Source organism: Rhyacophila brunnea, unplaced genomic scaffold, assembly GCF_057557595.1.
Source record: "Rhyacophila brunnea isolate RB1 unplaced genomic scaffold, BYU_Rbru_1.0 scaffold_18, whole genome shotgun sequence".
In the NCBI taxonomy this organism is placed as follows: domain Eukaryota; kingdom Metazoa; phylum Arthropoda; class Insecta; order Trichoptera; family Rhyacophilidae; genus Rhyacophila; species Rhyacophila brunnea.
Window position 1 is genome coordinate 8,851,641 of NW_028232837.1, and position 26,625 is coordinate 8,878,265.

The window sequence follows — 26,625 nt, forward strand, 5'->3', positions numbered from 1 at the left end:
TGCATTGCATGCATGGATTATAAGAAAAAGTGGTGAACCTGTCAGAAAAACTACAAACTACGCAGAGCATTGTAATGTTTACCAATTTTCACAACCTGACAAAAACGTGTCTCGCTTACACTTGAAGAATGAGATTGGCGAGACAGTCGGCACTTTTGCATGGAAACAGTTATTATCGCGATAGTTTAATTTACACTCTATTGGTGCCAGTAAATCCATGCTAATGTACAGGACACTATAACTACTGTAGTCTTGATAATAATTGCTAAACTAGGTGTTAGCCAGAGATTGAATTTAATACTAAGATTATGCATTTTTAAAAAAATAATAAGCCCAGTACGTTTCTCCGTTTAAAAACTTAAATCGAAGAATATTACAAAAATTAAAAACAATTGAAGGTTAAGTATATTCTATTTACAAAATATTGTTTTAAAAAACCATAAGGAATGAAACGATAATAAATACATGATTCAATAATTTCAGTGTGAAATGCAAGTTTTTGATTAGCTTCTACCATAAACAAGTGCGGTCTGTGGTTTTAATTAACGTCTTAATATAACAATCAACACAAAAAGATGATAATTAATCGGTGTTTTAAAAACAATCTACCAATTAAAAATCTGTACCTTGTGTGTGTAAAGCGTAGTAATTATTTATCTATGACATAGCATTATACCAACTGAAAAATTAAATTGATTATAGGTAGGTAAATTTTCAATGATGTTAAAAACTTAATTACTTGTATCATATTGGGTATACTTGGAAATTACTTTTAATTCCTATAAAATAATGATAACACCGTGTGAAATCTCAAGCAGAGGATTAAATTATAATATTTTTCATCACTACGGATAACTATGTAAAAAAATAACGCACTGTCATATTTATATCTATAGCTCTTTGAATGGATAATTAAAAACATAAAAATACAATAGACAAGATGCCATTCCCGATTTTATTATTCTCTTCAATATTTTTAAAGATCATTATTTTCATCCATCGTACAAAAATAGCTTACAAGGTACAGATCGGCCCCCCTTTTCTCTCCTTTAACCGTCAGTTAAATTGTCAGCTGAGTGCAGAACTGTTCTAACTCACATTTGAAATATCTTGCAGATGAGTTTTTTGAAACAGCCTACATCAGTTATTTGTTATTTATATAGACAAGTGTATGTACCATTTTTTTCATCAACAATCCTACTAAAATATGATGCGTATATTTCTCTTGAAAATTGTTACCAAATCAATTAAAAAAACACCTGTTTCCTTTTCAAAATAAGCAGTTAACAGTATGACTTGTATATTATGGCTAACACGTCATAGTGGGCATCTAGGAACTACACTAAAAATAAAAAGCGCCTTTAGTAAGCCGTTTTTTACAGTAATGTTTAAGCGCCACTTCCCATTCTGTTCTTACAAATAAATGCAGATCACTGTCACCTACTAAAAATAAATCGGTTATCTGTCGTGGGCTTTACTATAAATCATCTTGCCGTTCAAGCCTGTCCTTTCTTACTAAATACAGCACTATGACGCATTAGTCAACACAGAAGTTGAACTGTGTATCAAATAAAAACATTAGAAATTTTTCCTTCAATTATAACAAAACAAAATAATTTATGAATGTTTTGAATTTACTGACTTAATTAAGCATATTATAATGTGATATAAGCAAGGAGGGCGACGATTCCTGTTCTATATTGACTTGTCACTGTCTACCATCCCTGAGGAGGTGGCTGCTGCTGATACGGATTATATTGCTGGCCTCCCTGAGGATATTGAGGGTTTTGAGGGTATTGCTGTTGCCCACCCTGTGGGAATTGAGGTGCTCCTCCCTGGGGATATCCTTGAACCGGGTATTGCTGCCCACCATATTGAGGTCCTTGTGGATACTGCATAGGTTGACCTTGGTATGTTGGCGCCTGAGGGAATCCAGGATACGCAGCACCTACGTGAGAAATATAGTAAATATTTTACCATGTTATCAATGTTTCTTTGTGTACACAGCTTTATGTGAATGTTTTTTTTTCAGTTCAAGGCGACCATGATTCCTGTTTGAAATAAAATTGGCAATGTATATACAGTCGCACTCGGTTATTACGATCACGGATATAGCGAGATCTCGGATGTAACGAGGAAAATTCGTTGACATTTTAGTTTATGATTTTTTCCATACATTTATTTAGTTATAACGAGCAACTTATTAGATATACCGAGCAAAAATATGGTCAAAAATCGTTTCGTTTCGAAATTTCGACCCTAAGCAATAAAATCCGACCGGACAGAATGCCACCGGGATCGCATTACGTTTATAAGTGTCTAAGTACCTACCTAACAAGTGAAGTCAGTAGATACCTACCAGCGTTAATTACAATAAACAATTTCTTTTGTAGTTTATGAATGCCATGCTTGTTTCGGGGATTTTAAGATGGTTTTCAGATTTTTTATTTTTGACTTTTTGTGTTATTGACCGCTCATTAAAAATATGAACCTATTCTCTAATATAACGAGTAATGCTTATAACGAGCAAATTCAGTCGGTCCTATCTTCCTCTTAATAACCAAGTTCGACTGTAGTAATTAATAAACTACTGGTACCCCCCCCCCGTTAATTGCGATTTGTTATTTGATTTGAATCGATTTAAAATATTTTTTGTTCTGCATTTGTTTTGATAGCTGCCACATGCCAGGAATCATCATGAATGGAATCACGCAAGTATGATCAGATTATTTGACAGTTATTGACAAATTTGACATAACAAGCAGTTTAAACCATTTTTTATAACACACCAAAATGAATGTTAATTTTTCAGTTAATTGCAGTGTTAGGTATTTTACTTTTTATGTATGTTTGTAAGGTGAGGGTACTTTCTTCCTTCCTTCTCTCTATTTCTAAATTATAAATTGTGAGTTCGACGAAGTGTGTATGGTATATTTTATCTTTTAACTCTTTACAATACAATAATTTGATACAACGCGAGTATAAGTTTGCGGGGTAATTTATAAGGGAACTACCGCGTAGTCGGATCATCTACCTAGCGCAATTGAATAGCTCACTTGACCTTGATAGGGCTTACGGCTAACCGCATTTATCCGTTTTCAGAGTGCAAGCAAGGCTATTGTAGTGAACTAGGTGAATTACTGTCCAACAAGAAGAAGAAGAGAACTCGTCGCTAACCGGAAGGCGCTTAAAATCGAAGTGCGGTTAAAAATGGGAGGAGCTTGTTAGTTCACAGTTTTAACATGTAGCCAAGATCTTGTTGGACAGTAGAAGGAGGAAAGTATTCGAGGGCCCCCCTCCGCGCTATATGTTTTATTTATTGTTTGCAAAATTTCAATTAGTGTGACCAAAACGTATCTCCCGCGATTAACCTGTGATACCATCCATTTATAGCATATTCACCTTTCAGAGTTACCTTGATAAAATCTGCGCATTTAATAATTTAAGGAATCGATGACCACACATTGAATCTAAAATTATATTACCTACGTCGAATGCTTGCGGTTTTAGAGCGAAATTCAATGTATTTGAAGATTTTAGAGAAAGTGTAATTTAGAATAATACTTACTGCTAGGATAAGGCATTCCGTATGGGTTATAACCCTGCGGCATCTGAGCAGTGGGCATGTAAGTGGGGTAGGGAGCATTACTAGGAGCCCCGTAAGGAATGGGCATGTTGCCTTGGCCCGTCGGGTAAGGCAGTGGCGCTGAACTAGGTGGGGTCACAGCTGGTGGTGTCGGGCGCGGTGGCGCTTCTCTCCTGGGCTCTGAAAAGAAAATTGTAATTCAATTATTTCATCAAATCAAATATTATATATTTGGCAGTGAGTTTTGTTTATTATATGGACAGTGATTTGTTTAACAACTAAATTAGAGTATCGTACCAGTTGGTGAGATGTTGTGATGCTGAGGTGGCGTTGGAGTGGGTCCGGCAGCGCCCCCCCCACGAGAGCTTTCCTGTGTCAGGTCCTTCATCAGCTCTTCCTTCTCTGTCTTGCGAGCGAAGCAATAATCCGTGATTTTGTTTTGGAATACTACTAATAACTGCAACACAATAATACAATATTTTGAGGTGACCATTAAATATGAGGTGTGCTGTTACCATGAGTGAATGGTATATTGAAAAGATTGTCATAATATGCCTCTTAAAATCGAAGGAAGTTGGAATCAATCTTTACCTATTCCTTACGGTAGATTAAAATTAATGCAAACTGAGAGGAATTTATTTCCATAATGTTAGATCATAAAACAAAAGCAAAACAAAATACTTGCCAGTTCTCCACAGTGTATCAACATTTTATAATATCTGTCTTTTCGCTGTACCGTGATGCTTTGGAAATTGGAAACATTTGTTTGACTCACAAACGATAAAATAAATTGATACGTAGATCAAACTCACCAACAGGTGGTATTTTGGTCTCCAAAAGATGAAGAACAGGGCCCTCTCTAACAATCTATCAGAATGCTGAGCACTCGGCAAACAGGATGAGAGAAAGATGGATATCTTTGAGATGGCTGCTACAATCAGGAGCTGTATGCACTTTATGGAGACGAAATGATCACGTGGCATAATGTGAAAATGCAGAGACTACGCTGGATTGGCCAAGTGCATAGAATGCCAAGGAGGGCTACGTACACATCCCCTGAAGGGAATAGAAGATCTGGATGCCTAAAAGTGAAATGGCTGACTGCGTCACGAGCGATTTAAGGATGATAGGCCATAGCAACAGGAAAGTGTCAAGACCCGTTAAGGGAGGTAGTGCTACAATATATGAATAAAACTTACAAATTAAAACACTCATAAAGTAGTGAGATTTTCATATTTTTCTTGAAAAATCAGAACCGATCCATGGAACTGAGCTTCCAAATTTTATTTTGACAGAATTGAATCCCTTGTAATTTATTATCAGTATCTTTAATAATCGAAAGTGTTTATCAACTCCAGTGGTGCGATTCACATAGAGTTTTAGCGAATCACGCCAAGATATCATTATGTAATGAGCGCCCGAAATGTATAGGTTACCTGCGTAAGGTCATTGTAGAATTTAGCCCCCTCCTTAAGGTTGTTGAGAAGATCACTGTACGCGTCATGGGCCGCGGCCAATTGACAAAGTTTCTCTTCCCGTCCGCCACCGCACCCTCCTCGCTCCGCCACAAATTCCGAATTAGAATCCTGTAATTAAAATTTTAAAAATGTGATTAATATTCTTTCCAACAATAGAATCAAAATGTTACATAGAATGGTTATGCAGAAACATCAGTGGAATGCAAAAAATCACGGAGTTCCGACACACTTTAATGAATAAAAACCTTAAAATGAAAATAACAAAATATTTTTGTTTAGTTATTAAATGTTTAGAGGTTTTTTAATTGCTATGTCAATCGAAATATCAAAATTTGCAGACATTAAAGAAAAAAAAAGTGGTACAGGAAAACCCTGTTACCGCGCCGCCCGATTTAGCCTAGCATTATGTGAAAACTCCCAAGCGTTTTTAGCCAAAAAACATTGTAGTTTAGTTTTTATTTAATAAATAATTCCATACATGTTTTTCGATTAAAAGCCATAAGTTAAAAAATGTCACAATTAAGTATGACGCCTTTAGCATAGTGGTCTATGTGCGTGATACCCGAGAGATGCAGGTTCAATTCCTGTGGGGTCTTACTTTTTTCAAAAAGATTTTTTCTATTGGTTATAATATAATATATCGTCACCGTTCAGGCAAAAGTCACCAACCCTAAAAACATAGTTTTGAGATATCGCAATTTGAAAGTTTGAAAATGCAGGAAAAATCAGATTTTAATGTTTTTAAGGTTTTATCTACATTAAATTATTTTCTCATGTCTTCTTAATAATTTCTTTAAGGTAATTTTACTTTTTGATGCTAATTAAAACATCTGGAAGGTTTTGAAGGAGGCAAGGTAGCTCAATTATGGTTTGGTGACTTTTGCTTGTTAACCCTTTCCCGGCGACCGTATTCCAGTAGGATACAGCTAGTACGTAACACATGGGTGACCGTATAGCAGTCAGATACGCAAACCTTGACCTGTGGATAACGCAAGAAATATTTTTCATGCGGCATTGAGAATTTTATTAAAAAATAGCCCGATCCATCCGCCTACTTCCACCTATTTAACTTTGTCAAAAATATGTTGTTTTAATTTCATAAACATCGATCTTTCGAACCCTCTCGATCTATTGAGATTCGCCGGTATGATTGCATCAGTTCAAATCTACGCGGTATTTTTCAGCGCCTGCGCACTAGGTATACAAAATATTTTCATTCGAGTTGAGTGTGCGCCAAGTGATTTATCGTGTCAAGTTGAATATTCACTGCGATCTTTACAACACCATGTTTGCGGGAATAAAATACAACCAAAAAACCGAACCTGTGTCGTCGAAATATTTATAAATATGTACTTGAACTTGTGTTCTGGATTATGTCATTTATTTTTATTACTCATGGTCATGTTGTCATGTGTCACCCCAATTGTTTGAAAGTCATAAATCGAGCTCATTATTGAAAGTCGTAAATATGTCGTAAAGATACGTCCACACGGAATGAAAAAATATAATATATTATTATATTTTAGTTAGGACGATTGCGAGTTTTACCAATAAATTACGAACTACTATGAAGGAATATATAAAACGTATAAATAAACGTAAGTATAAAAAAAAACACACGGGTATACAACATAATATAAAATGTAAATCATGTAATATTGACTCTTCAACTATATTACATATTATCTTTGTATGCAATTTAATGTTTATAAAATTTTAAAACCTCACGCAATAAATGTTTTTATAGCACTTTTACAAGCACGCAGCAGATTTTACAAAATAAATATTGTTTTTTTTATAAAACATAAAACGACAATCACTAACATTACACAATGCTCAATAAAACTGAAAAGTTTAATCTAGTAAAAATCCAAATTACACTAAAAAAAGAACATAAGGAATTATTACCATATTTCAACCACTGTGGACTCAACTTTACGCGACCCATAAAACTTGTAATAATATGCGACACAATAAAAGCTATTATTTTCAATATTTTTAACGGCATTTTTAAGTGTTTCTAACATGACTAAAATAAAATTAGTGTCAGTGATTTATTTCTTTTCATAGGCGCACAATGTCAATGACGCGTTTTTACGTCACAAACATGGCTGCGTATTTTTTCGGTACAAGGGACTATGGACGATTTTATTCAAGTATTCACAGCTAAATTCAACAATCGATTCTATTTTTTAGTGTGGCACTTCGAACCTTATGTATCTAGGCATGATAACAGTAATACCAGCTATTTTTAATTGCCGTATTTATCATAATATAGCAAAGCATAGCATTTAGAAAAATGGTACCGCAGAGAGAGCCCCTTTCATATTGAAACTGACGCGGCGGCCGGGTTAATAATCTGAAGAATGTTAGCCAAAAGAAGGATCAGTAAAACTCACCATCCATAGTATAGTGACTTTTGCTTGTATATTTATAACGAAGGATTTATTTTTTTTATATAGTCAATAATGTCTATTCACCTATAATGACTTTTGCTTGTTAAGATTTTATCGAAAGTCATTTAGTGAAAAACAAATAATTCGGATTTAAGCAAAATTTTACTAACTAATGTACCGTGGTGAGTTTTGCATCTTAAAGAACATAATTTTACGCTTCGGGTGACATACTCAACTAAAAACTGCCATTTTCAGGGTTGGTGACTTTTGCCTGAACGGTGACGATATTTTCTCAGAAGTGTTTTCAAAATGCTGTATGATATAATATCAATTTATTGCCAAACAATATATATTTATTAGGTTTTGTTTACACCGCGTGCAGCCATACTAAAATCTCCCAGCACAAAATAAAGCGTTATAATTCGCCGGTATTCTTATGTCAAATTCAGTAGTCCGCCACATGCTTAGGTCAGCTGTTTGTAAAGCAAATTTGATTTCAAACTATCAGGCCGATGGAATTGACCCGTAGAGAGTTTTCGCATAGGTAGGGTGGGCCGATATATCGGTTAGACCAGTGGTTCCCAAAGTTAAGTGGGCTCCGACCCATCTAACAAAAATTTCCAATCTTGGGACCCACCTCTTAGCTGTCATAGAAAAAAGGGCATAAATATTGGTAATGCTCAGATTCCCTAGTGGCGAGACGTGGAACTACTTAATGCTCTCTTATTTGTTCAAATTGAAATTAAAAAAATATTTTTTATAAGTGTTACCAATATGAATGAAAGACTGTTGAAATAAGAAACACAACTTAAATAAAAAAAAATATTACTTAAATACCTACACCTGCAAGGTTTTTTTTACAAAGTTATTTCAATGGGAAGGATGAATTTGTTTCTTATTTTTCTTCATTACAGTTTTAGCATCAACTTCAACTTTAGTTACTTTTAATCGCAGTGAGTTTGATATATTCAATTTATTTCGGTATTTAGTTTTAATGTTAACCATAGCCGAAAATCTGACCTCACATAGATATGAGGTAGTAAAGAGGAGGAGGACTTTCATAGCTTCATCGAACAGGCAAGGATAATTATCAGCAACTGAGAGCTAGAATTTCGTTAACTGTTTACGATTGAAACTATTTTTCAGTGACGTATCTTCTGATAAATCAATGAGTTCTTCACTTGCTTTTGTTGACATACTAGTTGATAAGTCGTCTTGAAATGGGTTACAAATCCAACGCAACGAATCAAACTTTTTCATCTCTTCCCCAAAATAGTCGTCAAAGTTATTTATTAACAGTGATAAATGACTGGAAATTTTAGACAGTACGTTCATCTTAGGCTGCACTTGATTTTCAATAATAAAAGTTTCAAGTGTTTCAAAACAATCATACTTGCCATTCTCAATACAACTTTTGCACAACATAAGCTTTTTCATGAACGCTCGATTTTTATCGTGAATTGCAAAAATCCGCGACTGTGCTGCCATCTGTAGTGCATTGGCAATTCCAATTATTATTATTTTATCACAATATTTTCCGTAACTTAAGTTTATTTCAATTTTTAGGAATTATAAATAGCTGAATGAAATATCAAATTTATCACTTCCTATTTTTTTAAATTCATGTATACAGTGGCGAGGGCCCACTCAATATTTGCTCGCGACCCACTGGTGGGTCGCGACCCATAGTTTGGGAAACCACGGGTTATACAGTTATTTCAAAATTTTCCGTAAATGGAAATATTCACTAAAATTTATAAATCTATTTATAATGTTGAGTTTCTTTCAAATGAAAAATTATGATTTACCTGTATGTCCTTGATAAGCCTTTCTTGCCTGGCCAAGCTGTCGGCAACCTGCTTCTGGAGAGGGCCATATGTCTCTCCGAGGGCACTTATAGACAGAGCTGGTTCGCTGATGGCACCATCTTGAGACAGAGCCGATAGGAATTTGTCTTTCATGTCCTGGGTGGCCGATTTTAGCTCGGATTCAATCACGTCCCTTTCTGCCTTCATTGTCTCCACCTAAAATGTACAAATGATATTTTTAGTAAAGAAAAAGAACCTAGAACTCTACAACCTCTTTATGAATGTATTACCACATTCGTTAAACTTGCTAGACTCCGAAGGGCAGGCCATGTAGCATGAATGGACAGCGCTTAACCATCGGGGGAATCCTGGATTCTAGACCGGATGGTTAGAGGTTGACTTGCAGGCCCAGACTCCAGATGGTGTCAACAAAGATGATAGAGCGGTCGACACAGACTACCACAAAGACACTGGGCCCAAGACAGGGGAAGATGGGGACTTTTTCGAAGGGGCTATGTCTATGACCTGCCCATGGTTGTTGGGCCACTTATGATAATGGTGACAATGATGTCACAACGTGTAAACACCTTTTAGATGTTGTCGTTAGAATCCTTAATTTTTTCAAATTTCATTTCGGTTTCACTAAATCTAAAATAAGAACCCCAGTTCCAAAAAATCAATAAATTATCCTCCCGTCATTTTAAAAGTGTTTTGATTCCTGTTTGAGGTTCTCAAGATTCAGAATTAAAGGTTACGGTCCTGGTTCTAATTTCAAAATAATTATGGGGCTCTCATGGTTTTGATTCTATTTCCATAAATTACACTTTGCAGTTTAAATATTTAAGGCTATACTTCAGCTGAGGCACGGTCTAAAACGATCGTGACAATGCAACGCAAAGATTGTGCAAACGACGCGTGACGAACAAAACATAATTTGTCATAAAAATTCAACATGCGTCCATTTAATGTTATGTTTATTGTTACTTAAGTAACAATAATAATATATTCATTACTATGTTTTATTTTTCGAGTTAATACGTAACATTTTTTAGTCATCTTTACACGATTTAAGAATTAATTCCTCGGACGCCATCACAAAACAAATTGACATGTGAACAGGTCGACTATCGCTCTCCGACTGGCAACCCATGCAAAATTATGTCCCACCTAATGCTGAAAATTATTTGCCATTTCACTGAGGTATGCTCTTAAGCAGGCTTGAAATCAAGCTTGTTTAGACCAATTAGTTTTGTTTAAGGAACAAATCTGATATTAAAAAAAACTTTTGCATTGTAATGAGTATAGAAAAAATTCTAGTGTAGGTATCTCTACAATTATTGAGTTGAAAGAAATATGCTTCAGGTGAGAATAAATATTCGTAATGAATTAATATCTTACATCTTCCATCAATTGCCTGAGTTTGGATACAGCCGAGCTGTCCTGGAGTCCACCGCTTGGTGAGGAAGGCACGTCCGCCTGAATCTCCCCCAAACTCTTGCTAAGGAGTACAATACCCTGCAAATACAAAGCACATGAAGTGATGATGAAGAAAAACGTTTTATGCAGATTCACACTTCGATATATCTATAATATTACGCATTAACCCTAAGTTTCCATACGAAAGAAGTCGCTTCTGTGGTACATTTTTTCTAAATATTATTCTTCGCTGTATTATGATAAATACGGCAGTTAAAAATAGTTAGTATAACTGCTATCATGCCTAGATACATAAGGATTGAAGTGCCACACTAGAAAATAGAATCGAATAGGTTCGAAAAATCGATGTTTATGAAATTAAAACAACATTTTTGACAAAGTTATATATGTAGGTGGAAGTAGGCGGATGGATCGAGCTATTTTTTAATAAAATTCTCAGTGCCGTATGAAAAATATTTCTTTCGTTATCCACAGGTCAAGGTTTGCGTACCTGACTGCTATACAGTCGCGCATTTGTTACATACAAGCTGTATCCTACTGGAATACGGTCACGGCAATTGGGTTAAAATTAAAGATATAAAATTAGTTTATTTTATGACCAAGGTCCGGCTTGTAGAAGATTTTATCCAGCATTGGATTGATAGAGACAATGGGTCCTATACAATTATAGTCATGTCATTTTAAAAGGACACTGTGTTGTAATACCAACCTCACGGTGAGTTGCAAACTTCTCCTGTACGACCCTGTCGGCTTTCATGGCATTGTCGATGATCTCTCTGTACTTGCCAGAATTTGCGGTGAACATTTGAGTGAGCTTCTCCGATGGAGTCCTCGACCAACGTTGCCCAAACTGGGTTCTGAGGGCCATATCGGAGTCACTTTCTTCTTGAAGCATTCTCTGGGACTGAAAATCAAACATGTTGATATCTGTGTTAACAATGTTTTCGATATATTGAATATACCTACACTCAAACCATTAGATCGATTTTTCAATATTTACTGTTATGCAAACAAATTGGTGTGGTGTTAAACCTCTTCTTTGTCTATCTTTAGTCCTCAGTGGTGGAGCATATGATAACCAAGCAGTGCCACCAATACCGACATGTTTTGCGATTTCACTGATTGGCAGTGGTAGATGCAAGATCACTAATTTTAAAGTTTACTACTGTCCGACAACAAGAAATCGGCGATAACAGGAAATCGCTGTAGTTGCATACAGAAGACTTTTCAGTGACGTACCTGTCATGGCGGCAACGCGTGTTGAAATAATGTTTCGGCTCTCATTTTAGATGCGACTCTTTTTCTTCTTTTCAATAAACCAAAAGTTTACTAATAATAATTATAACATCACTGATAATTGTTTGTTTTAGACATATTTTTATTATAAAAAGCTTCAAATTATGTAAATTGATAGATCCGTACACCACGGGAGCATAAAATGAAATGATAAATTTGGGGGCGTTCCTCATTAGAAAACGGAAGTGCAATTAGTTGCACTGGAGGGGATTGTTAGTTCGCAATTCCAACACGTGGACAAGAAGTTCTTGTTCAACAATATTCGTTAGTATTTTCAATGATTTTTTCCAATCAACTATGTTAAGTCAACTCTGTTGTGCATTAGTGCATTACATTGTGGGTTTTTGGTGAATGGCGGTCGCTACGAGTTTGTTTGTGAGAGGGTTTATGAATCAATATTTAACACGTTGGATGCTGAAGACGCACCGGGTGCGTCATCGTATACATTGGTAAGGCGCTGATAACGCGACCGGCGCGTCAGACGTTAGTATGGGTTTGTATGGTAAAAAATACTCGTCAGCGTGTTACAAATGAACACATACACATGTAGCATATCATATACGTTCATTCCAATACCTTTCGTCGACGAAATCGGGCGTTTCGCGTGGCTTCATAAAAAATCTAGATAAAGGTGCATTCACACTCTCTGTCGTAATATTTATTATTTACTCTTTTTTATAAACTTATTTACGGTTCGTTACAAACATAAACATTGAGCAGTGAACATAAACAACGTGAACATTTTACATTTTTTTTACTCTTTATCATTATACATAGTCTGCTACTGTTTTTTTTATTATCAAAATGGATGGTCCTTCAAATTCTAAAAGAGCAAGGGTTGAAAATGACGATAGTGACGGTGAATCTATTGACATTGGTGATGATAGTGACTTGGAATTTGAGGTACATAGTGAATCGGAAACAGACTCAGGAAGTGATGATGGGGTGATTAGACTGGCAGGGTTGCCACCTGATCACACATCAACATCGGGACAGGATGATTTGGATCCACACAATGGTCGAGTACGCGAAAACCGGCTAAAAATATACCATTTTTGGGAATACCGGGTGTAAAAATTGACATCACAAGCAAGGATCCTATAGATATTTTCAACGTATTATTCAATAATGACTTTTATAATTTAGTTATAAGTGAGTCAAACGCTTACGCAGTAGAGGTCCTGGCTCAATCGGAAGGAGAAAAAAGCAGAATAACTCATTGGAAAGATATTACTGTGGAAGAATTCCGTGTTTGGCTAGGGCTTTTGTTTCATATGGGCACTATCCGCATAAATAGGATAAATGATTACTGGAAAACAGATGAGCTGTTCAATCTCAAAATGTTTTCAAAGTATATGTCTAGAGATAGGTTTTTATTGATAATGCGTGCATTACATTTCAATAAGAATGTCGAAAATAGTTCTACATAGGATTAGATTTTTTCAACCAACGAATGGACACTATTTATGCACCTCAAAAAAATATATCTATTGATGAATCTCTCATGCTGTGGAGAGGCAGATTGATTATTCGTCAATACATCAAGGGTAAAAAGGCCAAATACGGGATAAAATTATACATACTGGCGGAATCGAATGGCCTGGCTTTGAAAATGATAGTTTATGGTGGCGCCGCTGACAAGGAGTTGGGTGGCAAAAATCATACAAACAAAGTGGTTTTCAAACTAATGAATGGGAAAACTGGATACGGTCATTCATTGTTCATGGACAATTTTTATAATAGCGTAGAACTAACAGAATCTATGCTAAATGAAGACACGTTTGTAACTGGAACACTGAGAAGCAACAGAAAAGGAAACTCAGTAGATGTTGCAAATAAAAAACTAAAAACGGGAGAATCGATTAGTCAATATACAGAGCACAGAGTCTGTATTACGAAGTGGAAGGATAGAAGAGAAGTTCTATCAATATCTTCAGAATTTGACGGCGAACTTACAGAAACAACAAATCGCTTCGGGAAACGGGTTACAAAACCAAAAATGATAGTGGAGTACAATAAATTTATGGATCGACTACCATGATCAAATGATGGCATACTATCCATGTCAACGGAAGACACTTCGGTGGTATAAAAAACTCGGAATACATATTTTTCAATCAATGTTGCTAAATTCTTATTATTTATACCGAGAAACTTGTGATAAAAAAAGCTACATTATATGATTTTAGGCTAGCCATTATTAAAAAATTGTTGCATTCTACCACACCGTTGAGTTCTACTCTACCATGTAAAATACATTTACCCATTTTATTAGAAAAAGGGAATAACGGAAAAACAAAAAGAAAAAGGTGTAAATATTGTTTGGATACTCTCAATAAACGCTGCGATTCCATTTATTGCTGCCCAGATTGTTCCGGAAATCCCGGATTTTGTCTTGACCCATGTTTTAGGTTGTTCCATAAATATAAGTAGTGTGAATAATAACTTTTATAAAGCTAATTGGATATAAACATGGTGTAATTTCATTGATTTTTCTAATACATAAGTAGTGTTATATAATGTAATAAATACATTCCAAAACCTATAAAAATAAAAAAAATAAATGTAATAAAATGAGTGAAAACAATGTGAATGTAAACAATGTGAATGCAAGATAAGATTAGCCTACATTGAGACGCCATCACTTCCAGCATAAAGTAAAAAATAATAGAACGTAAGTTATGTGTAATGTGTGAACGCAGCTTTAGTCGTCTTGACATTGCTTGTTTGATCATTGTTTGACGACGTGTTGTGAGTCACGCATCCGGTAGATGCGGCGCGTGTTGTTCGCATTCTTCGAGTCAAATAATCAACTGACGTTTTCAATTAAAATTTTTTGAATATTTCATATTTTTGATAGGGTTTTCGGGTTTTGAAAATTGCCATTTTTTCAGCATCTTATAATGCTCATGATAATGTGTTCGCAGTGAATGTGTTAAGGGAATATTATTAGTCAGATCAAAAGATTTCCGTTTCCAGATATTGTTCATTTCGAATTAAGACATTCTCTATGGTAATGAAGTTACAAATAAAAATATATAATATATACCTCATCGAGGATGTCTTTATTCCTCTGCAGCAGCTCGGGCAGATCATGCATGAGCCCCTGGAGACCTTCCACTCCGCCCGAATCCTTCACCGATCGCGCCTTGTCCAAGATGGACTGAGGCAGATCACCTTCGGAGGTGTGCTCAATGGAAGCCGGCAAATTTAATGATGCTAATACACTGCAAAAAGAAAATATACTTTAATTAATGTTGTTATTAAAAGTAGATTAATCAATTTTCATTACAAAACAAGAGTATACGAGCCTTCACTGAGTGGAGTGGAGATAACATTAACCAACTATTTTGAGGAGGAATGGTTGAAGCAAGATCAAAAACACCATGTGATTTTTGCCAGATATGGGATTTAAACATAACCGTATTATTTTTTAAACAATATATTGAATCATTTATATTGTACAGAAAACCTGATAACTTGAAATTCAGTGGAATTTGACTTGGTTTGTCAATACTTAAGACGATACATCAGTGAAACAGCAAATAATTTTCAACTATAGGCGCGACGAAATTTTGGACTCACTGGCATTTGGAGAACGAACGTCGAGGTGTCAATACGTCAATTTGTTTCGTGATGGCGACGGGGGTATTAATTCTTAAATCGTGTAAAGATGACTAAAAACGTTACCCATTTACTTGAAAAAAGAAAACATGTCAATGAATATATTATTATTGTTACTAATAGAACATTAAATGGACGCATGTTGGATTTATATGACAAATTATATTTCATTCGGCATGCGTCATTTGCACCCGCGACCCGCAATCCGCGCATCGCCTAGCCACGATCTTTTTAGACCATGCCTCAACTGAGGTATAGCCTTAACCTGTTAAAATGGTTATCATACAAAATTTTATCTTTAATTCATAATTTGAAATTTCAGGTATACAACAGAATTTCAATTATCAGTTTCTTATGATTATAAGAAAAAATTACAATTAAAACACATAGAATTGTTGTTAAATAGGTTTATTCTAGAAGAAACCAGTTAAGACGAACACGTTTAATTCGAAATTCACTGCTATAAATCGAAATTTTCGTGAAAACTCATCAAATCTATTAAATTTATAGAGATTTCGAACCATTTTACAAAATTGGAACAAAAAAAATGTTTTTTTGCAATACATTTTGTATTTTTAAATTTTTACGATTTTCTGTCCCGTTGATTTTGAATTAACGGGGTTTTACTGTAGGTACAGTATAACCCCTATTTTACGTTTTTTAAGGGGAGGGAAAATGTAAAAGGGGGGTTTTGAAAAAAGAACATTTAAATTTTATGTTTCTAAAAAAATAACGTTTTATTAAAAAACAACATTCAATTAATATTTTCAATGAAATTTTTTTAATTTTTTATTAAAAAAATAATGTATATCAATTTTTGAGAATGTTCCTTTCTCTTGCACTGACAAAGCTTTCCTTTGGTTAGACATTATGTGTTTGAAAGAATGAGGACGTAAAAATGTATAATAATCGAACCGAAAGCAATATGAAATAAATAAACCGCGAACTTGTAACTTATTAGACTGATGACAGAATAATGACAGACGGAGTGTACACAAAACACAAACACGATGTCAAAAGAAAAGATGGCGACCAATGGACCAATCACCTTTTTATGCGCCGAACTCGGGCCAATCACAGCGTCGCTCGCCGACCAATCACCGTGCGCCGTTCTAAAGACACGGAGTTTTCCCTCCAAACACCTTACGCCGTTCGAATGTCACGACCCAATCATTGTCAAGCGCGCGTAACTCGCATATTTTGAATATTTCCGACGTAAATCGCGGGAAAGAAAAACGTAAATGCGGGTATTAAATGTACTGAAATACATCGGGACTGAAAAAATTACACGCAATTGCCAGGAAAACGTGAATTCCGGGCACGTAAAAACGAGGTTATACTGTATTTGATTTTTTCGATTATCTGGATTTATCATTATCCGGATTAACCTCATCCCCGATTAGTAAGAAATATTGGGGTTTTACCGTACATAATGGTGTAATCTGCCTCCATTTTTCCTTTGGCCTTTGCAATGAGCTCAAAAGATCAATCCATTACGATGGTTTCATTGTTACATTGAACAATCATCAGTTATGCAATAGGAATATAATAAACTACAAACCTATTCAGAGTCTGAGTGCTCTCTCGTAATTTGTTGATTTCCATATTGACAATCTCATTCTTCCTTACGTCATAAGCAGCCATGGCTTGGTGCACCGGGACAGGAACCATGTTCTCAAATAGATCTGTAAAAAAATTATTGAATAACTGATTTGTTGCGATCAACTGAATCTGATTATATAGACCAGAGGTTATTCTACTTAGACATAAAATGCTGGAAGTCCCTGGAGCGTTACATGACATTTAGGACACACATTTATAAATGCAGTCACAATGATAAATTTGTTTGCTTTGGTAACTGGTATCTTCAGGGGATAATAACATTTCAATGCAGTGTACTGTTCTTACTTCACTGTTATTATGCACTTACTAAAAATTCCATTTAACCATGACAGGAACTGATTCAAGTCTGAATATCAGGAAAGGATGAATATAAGCTTCAACGACCTATCTCTGCAAAGTTGGGTTTTTAGCGGTAGTAACCAAATATCATTCAAAACATAACGTAGTTTATTCCTCCCATAACCTCAAACTATCAAAATATATATAAAATATTATTATAATTATACAAAATATAAACTGGAATATTCTGGCAGCCTGTAATTATCAGACAGGGGAACTTCTGCCACAAATTTTAAATTAAAAATCGGTTCAGTTCATCTGCTTGTTCAGTTCAGTTCAGTGCTACCAATTTTGGTAGGAAACTATGATTTTTTCATTGAATCTACTGATATTGTCACCACTGTTTTATGGGGGACTGGAAACTGAGGCTGGGAGACTAGCATGTCACGAACGTTTTGAAACTGAGAGATTTCTGTCTTGCCGTGAGCGAGCCGCCATTGAAATACATTAGCTAGATACTGGCTGGAATTTTAGCTTCAGTCTTGACTTTTTTGAGTATTCTGGCGAGCGGAAGGCCTAAGTGACAGCTCACCCAACCCAGTACATAATTATTAGTTATTTCATGTCCGAATTACATGCACGTACTGCCCGCGTTAATCCAGGACATATACGATGATTACGTAGATGAGCGATAGTGGATGTGTTGAAAGAGGATGCACAAACCGATAGACTTGGAGCTCCACTTGGCCGGGAGAGCAGTGGGCTTAGCGAGGGCCACTTTGCCGATCGACTCAAGTTGCTGGACGTCAGGGATGCGCTCATGATAGATGAAGTCATTGTCCTTGGTGGCCTCCGCGAGATTGCGCTGAGCCTTTGTCATCTGGTCATGGAAGTAGTTGGGACGGCCACTGCGGCTTTGGGCCTGTTTGAACATCTCCACAGCATGCTGAAATAATACAAGTATGTACAATTTTAGTAAATCCGAAATGCAATTGTAACTTTATTTCTAAAAGGGAAAATTTCTCAGCTTCCAAAAATTTTACAATGTCCTAAGCATTTATCACCTATTGTGCTCTGTTCACTTTAACATGTCACTCACTAATATACTGTGTTCGGACACTTTTCAGCGACTAAATCATTTAGTTGTAACTAAGGCCATCCTCCCACGGCGCAACTGAAATCTGATGGAACTGGTTTATGAAGGAACTCATAAACTGACCAATGTGATGCTTCGCACACGGCGCCACTGAAACCCAGTTGAAATAATAATTACATAACCTCAAACTGTCAAACTTAACTATCAACCGTGTTGTACAAAAACTGACAACACGCGCGCTGCAGCGTTTACATAAGGTTATTTTGATTTTCCAATTAACATTTAACCAATTTTGGTAAGAAAATATGATTTTTCACCGAAATCTAATGATGTTGGTACCACTGTTTTACGGTGACTGGAAACTTCAGAGACCGCGCGACTAGCATGTCGCATCTCTTCGCGACCGTTTTGAAGCTGAGAGATTCCAGTCTCGCCGTCAGCGAGCCGCCATTGAAATACATTAGCTAGATACTGGCTGGAATTTTAGTTTCAGTTCCGACGGACATAAGTTGCGCCGTGGGAGGATGGCCTAAATCATTCGCCACTCAACTTAACTACTTGACTAATCCGAACCGGCCTTAAGTATTGAGGCAAAAGATGACGGTTAATTGAGGTTATTGTTAGAATGTATAGATAATAATAATATCGAGTTTACATGATGAAATCTTTATCTCACCTGAAGACGGCTGATTTCTTCGCCGACCATCTTCTTTTCCTTGCACACTAAGCTCTGATGATACTGAGAAATCGCTTGGTACGCTGCTTGTTTCGCAGAAACCTGAGTAAGAAAGTAATTTCATATTATTAAAATGTGTTTGCGGAATGCGGAATTTGAACGGTAATACAAGGGATTCATTTAGTGTGGTTGAATTGATGATAGCCACGGAAATATAAAGATTTTGTATGTTAATAGTTAAATGTTAATAGTCGAAGATCTGGCAGCCAGTTGGAGTTATATGTTGAAGACAAAACACTGTTTATGTGATTACTGAATTTATGTTATACAGTTGAAGACACGGTACAAAGAAGCCGGAAGGTGAATGTGAATTTACATTAGGTTAGGTACTTTACGTGAGCTTTCTTTGTTAAATCTCTTGGCAAAATGCGTTCCAATGATAGATATTAATAATACTTACAGCAGTGATGGTCTCTTTCTCGATGAGGGGCCTCATAGCTTCCTTCTGCAGAGACCGTAGTGATTCCGCATAAAGGTCTTCACATTGACTTGCCAGCTTAGCAATAATGTCATCGTTCAGGCCATCTAAAAATTGGTGTTTTAATCAGTATACAGCATAGAGGTATTAAATTAAAAGAGGGGCAAGGAAACGGCTTTCTCATACAGCTGAATGACGGGCTAATAATAGCTGACAACTTACGAGAAATATCGACGCGATAAAAATAATTCAGACCATCACAGAGGATTTACTTTGGTCATTATAATATACCCATATAATATAATGTTAACGTTCAAATTTTGCCACAAATTGATTACCAGCCCAGCCCGCCTCACCATACTAGCCTGCTTCACCATACTTTCATATAACCTACCGCCCCTAGGTATACAGTTTCGAAGTTAGTAGGTACTATACCCCGTTTACACGTGCATGGTTTTACTGCTGACAGTATGTATTACCGCGGAATAAGTATATCGCATCTCGCTTACTCATGAAGAATGAGATTAGTGAGACAGTCAGCACTTTTAAAGTGTAAACAGTTATTATCACAATAGATTAAAATACACACTATTGGTGCAAATAAATCCATACGGGCGCTATTATTCTCAATCACTCCCAAAGTGAGGGCAAGAGATTATTTTTCTGTGACAAGTCGTTTACTTTTGTGGTTTTGATAATGGTGTTACATAAAACCGAAATCTTCTTCTTTGACCATGTCCGATCCTAATAAGATCATATGGGCCTCTACAAAGTGGAGGTTTGTATTAACAGGTTTTTGTTTCTATGAAAAATGGATGTTAGCCACTTGCTCAACCTATTAGGTCCATACCCTGATTCCAAACACAACATGAAAAACAATATTTGTGTATTTTCACCAGACCCAGGATTTGAACCTGGGACCAACAATATTGTAAGCCAACATGTAAGTCGCTCGGCCATTGTCTGTGTGTAACCAAAATAATCATCAACTAATAAAACGACCTGTAGAATTTCATATAATCATTTCGAATTTTATTAGATGTTTGCTACGCAAAGTGCAATCATAATGCTACGATATTTTGCATTTCAGAGTACTTCACTGTTTTCAATAACTAAGGATGGTTGGGCCGTGGAATTGGATAAATGAAAAAAATATTTAAATTACCATAAATGCACTTAAGGACGAAGATTTCCTGCGCTTGAGCGACCATCAGCTGAGATAAGGTTCCGAGAGTATCAGGGTTCAAATCCGGAGTGGTCTCCTGATGAATTGCCAACGGAACAGCTCCTTTCAGATGATTGAAAATTCCTGCAGCCAACTAGAATAAAACAAAAACATGTTAAGTAAGTTTTAACAATGTGATTTTTTGATGCGCACATTGATTTTGTTTTTCTGTCAACCTGACGCCGTGTAAATCATTTTGATTATGTATAGTAATTATGTACGAGGTAAAACATCTTAAATACAAATAATATTTGTATTATACACACTACAGGCTAATCATATCATGACTTTGGACGCAAGGTCGGATTTACCATAGGGTAAAAGGGGTTATAGCCCAGGCCCTCCGAATTGGTAGCAGCCCCAGACTCCGAAAATAAACCTGAAAAACTCCATCTAAAAATCCCGAGGCAGAGTAAGCTGCTGCCTCCACGTCAAGCTTGACAAAAGTAGATTGGTACATTAAGTTAGACGTCACTCGTGTTAATATATCCCCAATCACAAGATTAAACGCATAAAATTTTTGGGCGAATCAAATATGTATTGAGGAAATCTCATGTTGTATTTCAGCGCCTTTATTCCACTCACAATGGAATAAAGGTATAGTTGTTCCCCCCTTTAGTGTACATTCAGCACTCTGCAGATGTCTTAGTGACCATCTACGAAACTACAGATCTCTCTGCACTTTCTTGTCAATGCCTCTGACCCCCGCTTCTATCCGTCATACTACATACTGTTTCCGGCGACATGTATAAATAAAGTAATTTAATAATCTAATACGTAGATAAAATTCAAAAATACAATGCAGCCTTGTAAACAGAATATTATATCACCAGAGCAATACATATTGTACTATTATTTGTCGTCGGCAAAGAAGTAGGAAACCTGCATTGTAGGGGCATACAATACCCGACCCCAAGCCTGGTTAACGGCTAACCGGCTAACGCCTGAGACATGCAAATCACAATAATACTATAATACCCTATAAGACATTTCGTAAGATCACACTAAATGACCAACTGAGAATCATAACATACAACAAATCTAACAATAAAATTGAATTATATAAGCTCATTCATTGTGTAAATGCAGCTTCTCGAGACACCAGTGTTTGTACACCGGTGTCTCGTGTGAAATGGCTCTTAATGTTTTATGTAAGTGTACTAAGAAAAAGATAAAGCATGCCTCGAATGTCCGTCAGATGAACAACTGACAGTTGGAGAAGATTTTTGAAAAATGGAAATAGTCAGTAATAAAAATACCGTTTGAGGCTTTCACGGTTGTTTTTTTATCGTAGTAGATTTTTGCGTTTCCACCGTGTGTCCCTTCTTTCCTCGACGTTTCGGGCTCGTTGCAGAGGCCATTATCAAGAGATGAGACCCAAAAATCTACTATGATAATAAAAATACCCCCAACTGAGACAGGTGAGGTGGTCAATAGACCTCCAGCATGACTTCATACCAAATAATCTATCAAGTTTAGTTTGTCGCAAAATTTCTGATAGTCCTATGTCACACACTGAATTTTCTGCCCCTGTGGGGGGCGCTCCCATAAGGAGTAGTGCCTCCCAGCCGCTCGGTCTGACCCTGGTAGTCAATGTGCCACCGGTGGAATGATTACGACTCTCGACAAAGCTGAACAAAATTAACAATATTTCATATATGTAGAAGTCCCGCAGTTTGCTCTGGCAGGTCCCACCACTTCTCAGGGTGAACTGTGGAGGAATAAGTCGGTCGCAGACCATGTAAATATAAGGTAAAAGGTAATAGGATTAAATTTAGATTTAATACATAATTGGATAAAGGGTTAATTAAGTTAGATTAAATGTAAGATAAGATTTGATTTGTAATTGTAATATGTAATGTAAATTGTAATATAATAGGTAAATTAATATAAACATGCAATGGGTTAGCGAAATAATAAAGGGGGACATATGGATGGGCGATAGTAGTATATAGTAGTTAAGGTAATTAAGGTATAATTAATGTTAATAACGGGTAAATCGATGTCGCTACATATCGCACATACACGGCGTGATGATTGTAAACATATGCTCATAGCCTGTTGCGAAAGCTTCCATTCGCACATTTGCGCGATCACAAAGCATAGCAACATATAGGGCAACCATCGAACCGATTTTAATCGCGATTCAGCGGAATTAATTTCATTCGAAATCAATCATAAATAGCCGCGGCTGTTCCGCGCGCGGCGTTTTCGAATCGGTATTCCGGCAGCTTTCCTGCTCTAACATACGACGGCGTCTCTGTCGTGTGTGTCGGAACCGATTTCGCGATCAAGAATTACCCCTCTGTAGAGACAGAGTCCCTCTCGCTCGCGTGTATGACAGCGTCACGCTCACGCGCGGCGGGAAATCGGATCGATGATTTCGGTCGATCAAGGAGACCACGTACCAGAATAAAGTGCGGGAAATCCTTGATTGGCGGAGTATGAGTGTGTACTAAACAATTATTAATGCCTATATGTTTGGTTGACGGAATAACATCCGTCAACTAGACGTAAGTATGTGCCTATGGCGACACTGATCGAAAATAATTAGGCACGTAGAAAAGTTTACACGACGGGCACAAATATAAATTCAGATAGATTAACGTTCCCAGCTAGTAATCATAATATTATGTTTTTATTCAGTAGAGAGGGTTATAACCTACATGTTGTATATTCTGAGACCAACGTCCGGGAAATATTCTGGCCGTCAGGTGTCCTCAAAGTCGGGCCTCCGGCGGGGGTTAGCCGAAGGATTGGTATGCGCTATCGTAGGCCTGGTGCCGCAAATATACCAATTTGACCACTGGGATATGGGGCCATGCCCTCCAGGCTAACTCGTGAGCATACTTGTTTTTGGATAAGAGGTACTGTCGCGCCTCTAGGGCCTGCAGTACGGCCGACCTTGTAAACGGCTCTCCCTCAGCCATGAGGAACGTCACCATGCGGGGGGTATACTGTATCGACGGGAAATTAAAATACGAATCCGTTGATACCAAAAACTTCTTCGTACGTACATTTTTCGCGTGGCTGAGTCAAAAACAAGATATAGCCGCTTCTTAGCGTACTCACTCTCTGTACTAGCAAGTGCACGCAATACGCAAGGCAAGTAAATTTTGGCCCGAGAAAATCGAGGCGGTACCCGGCGCCTAACGCCGAGTACCAATGTTTTGTACGTGGTTTTATTGTGAAAATAGTTACAGACCGTTTTCTGGCAATTATCATAATGAAACCGTTATGCAAATTTTACGACTATCAAACGTTGGACAAAGAACTACGAACAGCCCTAATTAGATAAAAAGGGCGGATTTTTAATCTCGATATCCAGTCTTCTAGCGTCTTCAGAGTCTGTCTCTGCGATACTCTGAGACGCGATTTTCTTACCAAAATCTCATACAAAGTTTCAAATCGCGCGTTGTGAATTTTGCTGGGCAGAATCACCACCCCCTTTGAGCCACCCGCCTGGTCTCAAATACCTCTTGGACACGTCCATTTGGAAAGGGCGCGATACCTACCGTCGCGGAATACCTAACTGTCACTCTGACAGTTGAGGTCGTGTGTTTGTAAACAAACGTCTTGAGTAACTAAAGTTTTTTTTGGACCCGGTTCCCAACCTTTTGTTTATGTGCCCCGTGACTCGTGTGAACTCGTCTACAATAATAATAATTAATTTAATTATAAATAATAAGTGTAACAATTTTAATAATTATTACTATATAATAATTTAACTTTTTATAATTTTTTTTGTGGTTTTTCGAATTTTTTATAACATTTTTTTTGTGGTTGTGGAGATTAATAAACTGACTTTAATCCAGTGAACATTTTTTATTTGGACTATAATATTGTGACTGCCTGCTCTTCCATATTGAATGTACCTCCACTCCTGGCATCGAGCTAGCTGAGGATTCGGAGGCCTACACCTACTTTAAAAGTGACATATATACGGCGACGCCTTGTATGGAGTAAATAGTGAAAACTAATTAACCTTAGTTCTTCAATAATAAACTTCCTCCATGTGTCATCTATTCTTATACCATGCAGCAGTTATGTAAACCTAGGAATACAATGGTCTGTGCCGGCTCATTAAAAAAAATGTGTTTTCATTTTGTTTCGTTAACATCGAAAGTCTCTATCTAGAATGATTGTGAAACACTTATCAAGCCCATTTATAGATGTGGCTTGAGACTAAAGGTGACAAATACATGTTGTATGTAGAATAACTACATTAGGGTGGAGGATTTTACCTGGAACAGTTTAGCAGACAACTTCAAACCGTCATCCGAATCCAGTGATTGTGCGGCGGCAACTGCGCTTTGCAGGGCAGCCATGTTGAACATGACGCACACCTTTTCGTAGCTCAACGAACAGATGGCTGTAATTAAATAAAAATGGGATCTTATGATTGACTTTTCCATAGTACAATTGACAATTAAAAATATTTATGTAAGTTATAGTAAATCGGAAGTATAAAGATATACGAGTATGTTATCAACGACATCACTGTATTCATCTGGCCCATAATTCGTAAGTGTTTTGAAATTGAAAGACTTACTCAAACTCATCCTGCCTCCAAAGATCGACCCTTTGTCGAAGGCATCCTTCCATTTGAATGGTATCTGAACTTCCTGAGGAGGTATCTTCCCTTCCAAAGCGGTAAGTTGATCGCAATAGCTGTAACAAATAGGCACGGAAAATATTAATGATGAATCTTCCACCTAATTGATGTGGTTTGTTTTTAAAGGGCCGCATCATTTTTGATTCAAATACTTAGTATACATGGACCTTATGTTGTGGGGTTGCTGCCAAAAGTTGGTAAGTCGATAATTATTAAGCTATTTAGACTTAACAATGTAATTCTGGAATCGAAACTGTTATTATTGTGAGGATGTTTTCTTGGTTGCATCAATAATGAAGAATTGTTATGGTTTTTTGTTCATGGTTTTTTAGTTGTTCCATACATCTCTATATATATAAAAATCTCGTGTCACGATGTTTGTGGTCGAACTCCTCCGAAATGGCTCGACCGATTTTTATGAATTTTTTTATGTATATTTGTTAGGTATGAGAATAGGTCAACAAGTATATTTCATACCGCTAGGTGATTAGGGTATCTCTATCCAGAAAAATTTTCTTTTATTTTTTTGACAATTTTTTTTTTGTATTTTTTTTATTATTTGGCATAACAAATACCCATAACCCCAAATTTTCACCCTCCTACCCCCACCCTCCCATTTTTTAATCGCGATTTTATTATTTTTGTATGAACAAATTTAACCGTCATCAAGCAGAACGAAATTATTTATGTTGTTGAATGACAGATGGCGCTACGTCCGAGAAGAATTCAAGAGAAGCGTCGCGCCATTTTGACATTTCATTCGGCATACCACAACGCAGTGCGTGCAAAATTTTGTACGATTTATTTTATTTATCTATTTTTATGTGCGTGTATTACAGTGCACAATGCCAGCAAGACGCAAGGGGGGCCATTTGGGCCGTAGAACGAATAAAGCAACAAACATGCGAAATAGTAGAGCAAATAGAGCAAAAACGAACAAATCCAACAAGATAACAAAAACGTGCGTGTAAGCATGTCGCAATTGCGTGCATCTCAATCACAAGAGGC

General features: G+C 36.6%; 1 protein-coding gene across 1 annotated transcript in view; it reads right to left on the reverse strand.

Moving 5' to 3' along the window:
• Positions 1-393: 393 nt before the first annotated feature.
• ALiX (programmed cell death 6-interacting protein-like protein AliX) overlaps positions 394-26,625 on the reverse strand; it is a 30,905-nt gene continuing 4,673 nt past the window's right edge. Inside the window, exons 2-16 of the mRNA XM_085945146.1 lie at positions 25,555-25,673; positions 25,247-25,374; positions 20,943-21,096; positions 19,760-19,884; positions 19,300-19,401; positions 18,251-18,473; positions 17,187-17,310; positions 15,051-15,228; positions 11,415-11,609; positions 10,667-10,783; positions 9,269-9,484; positions 5,023-5,172; positions 3,884-4,043; positions 3,569-3,766; positions 394-1,948 (exon numbers count right to left, since the gene is read on the reverse strand). Coding sequence (XP_085801272.1) covers positions 1,716-1,948; positions 3,569-3,766; positions 3,884-4,043; positions 5,023-5,172; positions 9,269-9,484; positions 10,667-10,783; positions 11,415-11,609; positions 15,051-15,228; positions 17,187-17,310; positions 18,251-18,473; positions 19,300-19,401; positions 19,760-19,884; positions 20,943-21,096; positions 25,247-25,374; positions 25,555-25,673 — 2,422 coding nt within the window. The 3' untranslated portion in view covers positions 394-1,715. The remainder of the gene's footprint in view (positions 1,949-3,568; positions 3,767-3,883; positions 4,044-5,022; positions 5,173-9,268; positions 9,485-10,666; positions 10,784-11,414; positions 11,610-15,050; positions 15,229-17,186; positions 17,311-18,250; positions 18,474-19,299; positions 19,402-19,759; positions 19,885-20,942; positions 21,097-25,246; positions 25,375-25,554; positions 25,674-26,625) is intronic.